The 10182-nt window shown below is 64.6% G+C and overlaps 1 protein-coding gene across 1 annotated transcript; it reads right to left on the bottom strand.

Moving 5' to 3' along the window:
- Positions 1-7513: 7513 nt before the first annotated feature.
- MNEG_10079 (hypothetical protein) lies at positions 7514-9597 on the bottom strand (the record flags this gene model as incomplete). Its single annotated transcript, XM_014041449.1, has 5 exons — positions 7514-7707; positions 8095-8364; positions 8526-8765; positions 8994-9106; positions 9356-9597. The coding sequence occupies 5 exons, from the start codon at positions 9595-9597 to the stop codon at positions 7514-7516; spliced, it is 1059 nt and encodes a 352-aa protein (XP_013896903.1).
- Positions 9598-10182: the final 585 nt, after the last annotated feature.

Genomic DNA, 10182 nt, shown 5'->3' with positions numbered 1-10182 from the left:
CCCCCCAACAGGCCCAGGACATTCTTGTCCAGCTGGCGCGCGCCAACAGCCAGGCCCAGCTCGGCCAGTACAAGGGGCCCCACCCTGTGCCCGGCGGCGGCCGCATCCTCCAGGCCCTGCGCACCGGCGGCCCCGGCAAGTAGGCGAGGGGCAAAGACGCAAGCGGATCGAGGCGACGCGGGCTGGCGCCGCCCCGGAGGGTGACTGTCGCGACGCGACGGCCTGTGCCGCGCTGAGTTTTTGCTTTGAGGAAATCTAGTGTTGGAGGCAATTGCCCCAGACGGATGGGAGCTCAATTCTGCCGTTGCAGCGAGGAGGAAAAGCACGGCCGCCGGGGGCGGCGCCAGGCGCCCTGCATGTAGCAAGCCGTTCAGCCGCCTTGCGGCGGCGGCAGCGGCGGCGGCGGCGGCGGCGGTGCCATCCAAATTGATGGCCCCTGGTGGCCGCGGCGCAGCGTCTGAGCGGCGATGGGTGAGGGACCGAGGCAGCCATATGGCTGCTGCTGACAAGATAGTCAGCACAAGTTTGCACTGATAAAAGGGTTCTTGGTGTAATCAACTGGACAACGCATATGGTTTCAGCACGGCACCGGGCGCGGGGGTGCTCAAAATATCATGCAGCAGAGGGGACGGGGCCATCAAGAGGGCCAGCAAACAGCAGGGTGGCCGAAACAGTGCTTTCAGCAGTGCCGAGATCAAAGCTTCGCGGCACCCAAATCAGCGCCTGCAGGACCTGGCAGCTACCAAGCTTACACCTCCCTCTAATCCTACAATGCATACTCTTGTGTGTGTCAAGGCGTCACAGCCCTCGCATTTAACTCCTGTGTCCTCTGCCGATTGCATGCAAAGCCTTTGTTTGTCGCCGTGGCGCCGATGGACAGCGGTTGGCCGACGAGTACCAGGCAATGAAGCCGCAGCTTCCCGGCGCCTGCATTGCGCCTGGCATGCGGCAGCCCACGCACCTCCTGCGGTGTGCCGCTGCTGCCGCTTGGCAGCTCATGCAAGCCGGGACGGCAGGACTGCGAGGGCTGCAAATGTGCTTCAAGGCGACAGCATGCAAGATGGTCGGGGCGCTGATTGGATGGCTTGCGGGTCGCGTACAACCGGGCTGTGCGTTAGCGGGTGGCCTGCTGCGTGACGGCCACCCGGCATTCGGCACTGCGGATGAGTGATCGGACAGCAGGCAGGGGAGCAGCTGTCCCAAAGGCAACACAGAGTCAGCGTCGCGGCTGCATGAGGGAAGCACTGGTATGGTCTCAGCAGGGCGGGCTGCCTCGGCGACAGGGATATGCAACAGGAGTATGGATCCGTCTTGGTGGCATGCAATGTGCGGCGTTGCCGGCGGCCACCTGCATGGCAGCAGCACAGGGGTGGTTTGCGTGGCGCCGACGTGGCTGGTGTGGGGCTGCTTGCGGGTGGCGATGACTGATTCGTGCAGCGGAATCTAGGACGGGGCCTGCGCAGGAGCTGCATGGCAGACACATCTTCAACAGCTTGGCAGGCAATTGTCATGCAGACATCCAAAAAGGCAGGCGAGGGGCAGCCTACCTGCACTGGATCCGTTGGGCAGGCAGGGAGCAGCTCCAGCAGCTGCCGCGCATGGCAACCGAGCGGGAGCAACGTGGGTGGCCGGCGGGCAGTTGGGCGCCAGCCATGCGGGCGTGACAGGTCACCGGCCGCCGGGCGCTCAGCGATCGTAGATGCGCTTGGATCTGCAGATTGGAGCACCAGATTGGCCAGATTGGGATCCGTCTTGGCCTGCAATCAGGTGGTTTGGGCCACGCGAGCTACAGGCAGGCGGCAGCCTGCAGCTTCAGGCAGCTCCCGGCCACGGGCGGACGCGGCCGTCACCACTTGGCCCAGCGGCAGCAACACTGCTCGTTCTCAGAGCAGCTCATGTGCCCTATATCTTGAAAGCCAGGTGTGACTCGTCTGGACTATGAACTCGGGCTGTAGCCACCAGGAAAGCGGGTATTACTGGTGGCAGACAACAGGGTGATGCAACCGCGCTGTTGCATGCGCGTGCCAGTGCGGCAGGAGTAAAGCTGCTGGGGATGGTAGAATCCAGAACCCCTCTACCACGACTATCGTAGGAGGCCAAATTCTCATCAGATACAACATTCACTGCTAATGGGGCTGAATGCGGAGGGGACAGCGAGCTGGCGTGGTGATGACGCAAATACTGTGGGCGTGCGATGACGACTCAAATGCCACACTGTGCACGACAGCGATGCAGGACCCCTTACACACAACCTGCTAGCAGCCCCCGCTCACAACACGGCCGTCTTGCCATACCCTCGGACACGCTCATCAATGATTGGCTACATGCCTGGCGGCTGGCTGCGGGCCGCATTGGCTGGGCTGGGCTGACCGTCGAGGAGGAGGAGCCTTAGTCACGCGGCAGCCGCGCGGCAGCCACCGGCGACCCCAACGGGATGAGTGCATCTCCCCGTCTAGCCGAGATTCAGGCCCTAGGCTGGAAAAATGACGAAATTTCATGTGCTTTGAGGTCAGGAGTAAGAGGGTTCGTTGCAGAATTGGCAGGGTGCTCATGTTTGGCCAGCACTTGCTTGGCGCAAAGCGCATCTTGAACCAACACAGTTGCCCGCAACACCCAAGCCCCAAATCTTGTCGCTGCTTCAAGTGTTCAGCCCCAGCATCAGGCATCACTGAACAGCGAGGTTGGCAACGGCGGAGGCTGGTGGCCGCAGGACAGTCAGTGCGCTACTGTGGCGGGTGACGAATGCAGACGCTGCGCAGCAGAGCTGACACGCACACAGCAAGACACACGAGTAAGTGCAATTTGTGTGAGAAGGTCGCGCGCAGCGCTGCTGGGACCCACAAGCGGAGTTCAGAAACCATTCGCGTTGTCGCGTCCGTCTGCGCGTGCCCCGCATAGTCTGTGTACGGTCTGCGCTCTTCCAGACCATATTCCGAGCCATTAATGTTGCGCAAGACCCAGTTTACGAGCTCTGGGACCGTCTGCTTGTACGACTCGACAACAGCTGCTTGCTGCACAAGTGCGCGCAGTGGGGAGCAATGGGGCGTCGATCGATTTGCCATCCCCTTGAGCTGCAAGTCCGCCAGCGCGCCACTGCAGGGTGATGCGGGTTGCTGGCCCTAATTGTGGCCGTGCTGGTGCCCGGTCGCACACATGTGCGAGCGCGAGCGCACCTCCTTGACTACTGCACCGGAAGCGCGCAAGGAGTTGTACCTCATCACAGGATTAGGATTAGGATTAGGATTAAGATTGCTACACGATCCCGCGGTCGCCCGCTCCTGGAGCCATTACAGGCCTACTGCAAACGTGGCACCCCAACCAAATTGCCACCAGCACCAAAGTCCAGGCACACCCTTGCACAAGGACAGCAGACGGGACCCTCGAGAGACCAGCGCCTTGCTCTCTACTCAGTCAGACACGAATGCGCCAGCCAACACGACGGATCTTGAGGCGCCCCCGCGCGCGGGCCTGCAGCCATGCATGCGGGTGGTTGAGCGCCCGCCCAACGCGGCCATTAAGACAGGGACCGCCCGTGCCGCCATGGTGGCACTAGCAGGCAGCGGATTGCGCATTCAGGTGCGCGTGAGGCGATGCGGCAGCGTCGACTGAGTGGTCGGTGCCCGAAGTCCATCATGCGGGAGACAGTTGCTTTGGATAGACCCGAGCTCGAAGCTGCCAATGGTTTGAGCGAGCGACAGGAGCGTGTCCAACGGGGCCCACGCTGTCCGCCCTGCATGCAGCAATTGCTGTTGCAACCCGTGCAGCAGCGACACCGCGCCGGTGGCAACGACTGAATGATGGCCCCGGGTGGCCGTGGCGGAGCGACTGAGCGGCGGTGGGTGAGGGGCCGAGCCAGCCAACTGGCTGCTGCTGACAAAATTGTCAGCAGAGATTCATACCGACAAAAGCGCTCTTTGCGTAATCGGCTGAACAATGCATTTATTTTGCACGGCGCCAGGCTTGCAGGTGCTCAATTCATCATGCAGCAGAGGGGGGCCGGCGGGGCCAACAAGAGGGCCAGCACACAACAGGGTAGTCAAAGCAGTGCATGCGCAGGGATCAAAGCTTTGACTCAAAGCTTTGCCTCGGAGGCACCTGAGTCGGCGCCCCCTGGACCGTGGCGCTCGTAGGACCTGCTGGCAGCTACCAGGCTCAGCCGCCCCCACTCTTGCGATGCAGATGCTTGCGTGAGTCGAGCCGTCGCAGATCTTGCATCTATATATTAGCTGTGTCCTCCGTCGATTGCACACAAAGCCTTCGTTTGTCGCCGTGCCGCTGATGGACACTGTCCGCTGGCAGCGGTTAACCGATGAGTGTGCGTCAACAATACCGCAGCTTCCCAGCGCTTGCGTTGCACATGGCGCGCGGCAGCCCGTGCCCCGCCTCCCACGCGCGGACCCTGCTGCCCGGGAGCTCATGCGTGGCGGCATCGCGATTCGGCAGGGGCTGCACGACCGTTGAAAGGCAACAGCCCCCAAGATGGTTGGGATTTGGATCCAACGGCCTGGCCGGCGCCCTGCAGGGGGGCGGCCTGCTGCGCGGCGACCATATGGCGGTACTGCGGATGAGTGATTTGGACAGCAGGCAGGGGAGCAGCTGTACGAAAGGCGGCGCGGGGTCAGAGTCGCAGCTGCTTGGGGCAAGCACTGGTGTGGTGCCGGGGCTGCCTCGGGCACAGGGATATGAACAGGAATATGGATTCGTCTTGGTGGCATGCAATATGCGGCGTTGCCGGCGGCTACCCGCATGGTAGCAGCAGAGGGGTGGTTGGTGTGGCGCCGACGTGGCTGGTATGGGGCTGCTTGCCGGTGGCAATGACTGATTCGTGCAGCGGATCTAGGACGGGGCCTGCGCAGGAGCTGGGCGGCACACGGATCTTCAACAGCTTGGCAGGCGGTTGTCAGGCTGACATGCAAAAAGTGTAGGCAAGGGGAAGCTTGTGCAGGAGCGTAGCCTCTGGGCAGTCACGGAGCACCACCCGAAGCTGCTGCGCATGGTAACCGAGCAGGAGCATCATGGGTGGTTGGTGGGCAGCTGGGCGCCAGCCACGCACGCGGGCGTGACAGGTTGTTGGCCGCCGAGCGCTCAGCGATCCTACATGCCCTAGGATCCGCAGATTTGAAAGCCAGATTGGGATCCGTCTTGGCCTGCAATCAGGTGGTTTGGGCCACGCGAGCTACAGGCAGGCGGCAGCCTGCAGCTTCGGGCAGCTCCCAGCCGCGGGCTGTTGCGGTCACCACCACTCAGCCCAGCGGCAGCAACACTGCTCGTTCTCAGAGCAGCGCATCTGCCCTTCTTTTTATAAGCCAGGTGTTACATGTCTGGACTACGAACTCGGGCCGTAGCCACCAAGCAAGCGGGTATTACTGGTGGCAGACGACGGGTGACGCGACCGTGCTGTTGCATGCGCGTGCCAGTGCAGCAGGAGAATAGCTGCTGGCGGTGGTAGAATCCAGAACCCCTCTACCACGACTATGATAGCGGGCGAATTTTAAATCAGATACAATATGGACTGCTGATTGGGTTGAATGCGGAGGGGACAGCGAGCTGGCGTGGTGCTGACACAGATGTTGTGGGCGTGCGATGACGACTCAAATGCCAAACTGAGCACAACAGCAATCCAGGACCCCTCACACACAACCTGCTAGCAGCCCCTGCTCTCATCACGACCGTCTTGCTGTACTCTCGGTCGCGCTCATTGGCTGCATGCCTGGCGGCTGGCTGCGGGTCGCATTGGCTGGGCTGGGCTGACCGTCGAGGAGGAGGAGCCTTAGTCACGCGGCAGCCGCGCGGCAGCCACCGGCGACCCCAACGGGCCGAGTGCATCTCCCCGTCTAGCCGAGATTCAGGCCTGTGGCTGGACAAATGGTCACCCTCCAATGCTTTGAGGTCAGAAATGAGAGGGAAAATAGCAAACGTGGCGGGGTTCTGATGTTTGGCCCCCACTTGCTTGGCCCAAAGCGCATCTTGAACCAACACAGTTGCCCGCAACACCCAAGCCCCAAATCTTGTGGCTGCTTCAAGTATTCAGCCCCAGCATCAGGCATCACTGAACAGCGAGGTTGGCAACGGCGGAGGCTGGTGGCCGCAGGTCAGTGCGCTACTGTGCGGGGTGACGAATGCAGACGCTGCGGAGCAGAGCTGACACACACAGCAAGACTTAAATGCGCAACTTCTGTCAGACGTACGTGCGCAGCGCTGTTGGGACCCACAGGCGGAGTTCAGAAACCATTCGCGTTGTCGCGTCCATCTGCGCGTGCCCCGCATAGTCTGTGTGCGGTCTGCGCTCTTCCAGACCATATCCCGAGCCATTAACGTTGTGCAAGACCCAGTTTACGAGCTCTGGGACCATCTGCTTGTGCGACTCGATGACAGCTGCTTGCTGCACAAGCGCGCGCAGTGGGGAGCGATGGGGCGTCGATCGATTTGCCATCCCCTTGAGCTGCACATCCGCCAGAGCGCGCCACTGCAGGGTGATGCGAGCTGCTGGGGCTGTTTGTGGCCGTGCTGGTGCCCGGCCGCCCACATGCGCGAGTGCGAGCGCACCTCCTGGCCTGCTGCGTCAGAAGCGCGCAAGGATTTGTACCTTATAACAGGCCTACTGCAAACGTGGGATCCCAAGGTGCCACCAGCAGCAAAAGCCAGACACAGCCCTTGCACAAGGACATACAGCAGACGGGACCCTCCTGAGACCAGCGCCTTGTTTTCCACTCAGTCAGACACGAACGCGCCAGCCAACACTTGATCTTGAGGCGACCCCACGCGCGGGCCTGCAGCCATGTATGCGGATGGTCGAGCGCCCGCCCAGTGCAGCCATTGAGAGATGGGCCGCCCGGGCCGCCCAGGTGGCGCCGGCAGGCGGCGGAGCGTGCAAGCCCCCGCGTATTCAGGCGCTCGTGAGTGGTCGGGGCCAGATGTCCGTCGAAAACGGGTTCCCATGGCCGTGGCGGCTGCTGGGCCGGCGCGCGCGGGGCTGAGTGTGGCGGCTGCGGCGGGGTCTGCGATGGCATTGTTTGGGACGCATCTTGTCTCTTCGCGAGCCGCCAGCAATATGCACCAGCCACAAGGAAGCCAGAGACTTACAAAGCTGTCACACGCGGGTGCGTTGCTACTGCTAGGCGACGTGCGCAGGCCGTGCGTCAGGCAAAAGCAGGGTACGAAGGTTCAGCGCTGTTTGTCGAATCCACATAGAGTGACAGGTGTCCTCACAAGACCAAAAGGCTGCGTGTGCGGGTTTGCGGCCAGCCCTCGCTTCGAACACGAGCAGAAAGTCCACACAACAGCTGGCGAGGCTGCACGGCCGCCGGCCCTGTGCCCCAGAGTGCCTCTGCTCGACATTCGCTGAGGAGGATACCCCCCCCTTCCGCACGCCCGACGCGGTCCACCACGACAACAGCTGCACGGCGCCGCTCACACCCCGCTCGGCGCGCGCGCCGCGCCGCGCCGCGACCGCCCCTTCGGTCGAGGCATTCACGCCTGCCCAGCCCGCCACGCCCCTGCCGCCCCGTCTGCCCTAGCCCGCCGGCCGCGGGCAGCCGACCAGGCGGTATAAGTCGAGACCGTACCGCTTCACCGATGGGTTGGTGGGGTCGACCCATGATGTAAACAGGGGTTGGCCGTCCAGCAAGGCGGCCGCTGTGAGGCCCTTGGGGAAGGGGTGCGGTGCGGTCGCGGGGCACGCTTGCCACAGCTCGCGGAGCACGTCGCCTGGGGGGTTTTGGGGGGTGGGGATGCGGACGGGTTTGTGTATGTATGTATGTATATGTGTGCGTGTGCGTGTGCGTGAGAGTGATTGTGAGTGTGTGTGTGTGTGTGTGTGTGCCCGTGCGTTCCATTGGATGCCAAAGCTTGAACCAAGGAAATTGATGCTTGGGCCCAGTCAGACATCAGTTGAACCCCTCACAAGCAAACTTGTGAAACCGGCCCCGGTATTCCGTAACCACCCCCCCACACACACATTCAGCGGACAACCCCCCAAACATGATCACAGCCTTCACAATGCATCACGACTCAAGGGCAAATTGCTACCTCTACGTCAAAGCAGCCCCACTGGTCGCAGACCACGCCCAGCCGCACCCCCCTCCCCCTCCTCACCGCAGCGCGAGCCCAGCAGCGAGTACGCCGCGTCGTTGGGGCTGACCCTCAGCGCTGCGCTGGGCTGCCAGGTGGACGCTCCTGGGTTGCCCTCCGCCGCCATCATCTTGGCCGCCCAGTTGAGCAGTATGGGGGCCAGCTGGGCCGCGTCGCCGCCGCCGCCACCGCCGCAGCCCTGGTTCGGGGGCTCATCAACGCCGCCCCCAATGTCCCAGGCCTCGTCAATCAACAGCATCAGGCCAGCGAACGACGGCAGCGGCGCCGCCGAGCCTGGGTATTGCAAGGTGAAGATGGATAAGGATGCAAGCCGGGGTCCAGACCAATGCCAGCACAACGAGCTGCTTGGTGATTCAATCGCACAATCAACTCAGCGAACGTCCACGCAGCTCTTGCAGCCGCCGCGGCTTCAAGCACCCCCAAGAGCCACCCACCCCACTGCGCCAGCCTGGCCGCGTCCAGAACCACACAGAGCTCGCCCCCCACAGGCCCCGCAGCGCCGCCGCGCCCGCCGCCGCCGCCGCCCCCGCCACCGCCTGCGGCTGATCGCGCCCTGCAGCTGAGGTAGGGGTCCCCCGTGATCATGACCGCCAGGCTGCTGAAGGGCGGGGCGCCGTCCGGGGACGCCGCAAACAGGCGCTGCTCCCCGCGCCAGAACGCCAGCAGGCGGGGGCCTTGGGGCAGGGGCGGGCAGGGGACCGTGTGAGAACGGCAGGGCTTGTGGAGGGGTGAGGCGCGCCAATCCCAGGGCGTGATCGGGCCAGCGGCAGTGGCAGACTAATTGGCTTGACGGCCACCGCACGACCCGGCACAGGGTTCGGCTGCCCGACCAGGGTGCCCAGTCAGCCCTGCCCCCCAAACGCCCACTATGATACCAATACGCCAAGAGTACGCCCACCCACCAGCCAGCGCGAGCGGCGTCCAGCACACCCTGCCGTCCCACCCCCCGCCGCCGCCTGTGGCCTGTGTGAGCAGCATCTTGGCCAGTGCGCCCTTCAGCAGGCCGTGGGGGCCGCTGGAGGGGGGCCACACCGCATCACACAGCAACACCAGGCGGGCCGGGGGCGGCGGCGGCGGCGATGCAGGCGGCGGCGCCTGTGGGCCTTCGCTGCCGCCGGCCGCAGGGTGCATCCTCGTCAGCGGCAAGGGCTGGGGCTGCGCGGCCGTCGCAGGGGACGGGCGGCGCCTGTCTGGGCTGGTGCTCCCACTCCCGTTGGCAGGCGGCGTTGCGGCGCCAGCGGTCGCTCTGACGGCGGCGCCCCACCGCGGCACCGGAGGCGGCACGACCGGCGCAGGCGCGTGTGCGGCCGCAGCGCGGCGCAGGCGGTCGATGGTGGACAGAACGGCGGCGCCGCCGCCGCCACCCGCATCCGCATCTGCGGCGGCGGCGATCTCGTCGAAGGCCCGGGGGCCGCCGCAAGACAGCGCCTCGGTCAGCCTGGCTACGCCCTCTGATCCCAGGAGCTCGATCGCGATCTCGGGCGCTATTTCAAACAGCCTGTCCATCAACGCCTCGATCCGGGCCGTGATCTGGACCTGGGTGATCTGGTCGGTCGAGGGAACCACGTCCCCGACTGCGGGGTGTGCAGCCGCAGCCGCCACGGCGGCGGCAGCGGGCGCCTCCGCCGGCGCGTCCCCCGCGCACTCTGCTGTGTAGTGCCCGACGCGGGCGCACCCGCGGCACCGGTTGAACGGGCACTCCCGTGCGCGATGATGGCCGCCCTCGTCCCCGCACGCGCGGCCGCCGACGCCGCACGCGGCGCACGCGGCGGCGCAGTCTGCTGCCTCGTGGCCGAACCGCCGGCAGCGGCCGCAGCGGGGGACGCGGCACTGCGGGCTGGCGTGGCCTCTAAACCCGCAGCACGCGCACGCCTTGAGGATGTTGCTTGCATGATGCAGCCCCGAGCCGCGCTGGGCCTTCAGCCAATTCGTCGGCCGAATAAGCCCGAGGGTGTTGACATATACGTTGTTGGGGTGCGGGCATTCAGGGTCGGTGCCGCCATCGCCGCCGGGGCCTCCACCGCCGCCGCGCCGCGCCGGCACCAAAGTGGGCGCCGCGCGGCCGGCGGCGCGGGGCCGCGGGGGCTGCAG

Source organism: Monoraphidium neglectum (assembly GCF_000611645.1).
Source record: "Monoraphidium neglectum strain SAG 48.87 unplaced genomic scaffold scaffold02170, whole genome shotgun sequence".
NCBI classification, from domain to species: Eukaryota; Viridiplantae; Chlorophyta; class Chlorophyceae; order Sphaeropleales; family Selenastraceae; genus Monoraphidium; species Monoraphidium neglectum.
This window is presented reverse-complemented; position numbering and strand designations above follow the sequence as displayed.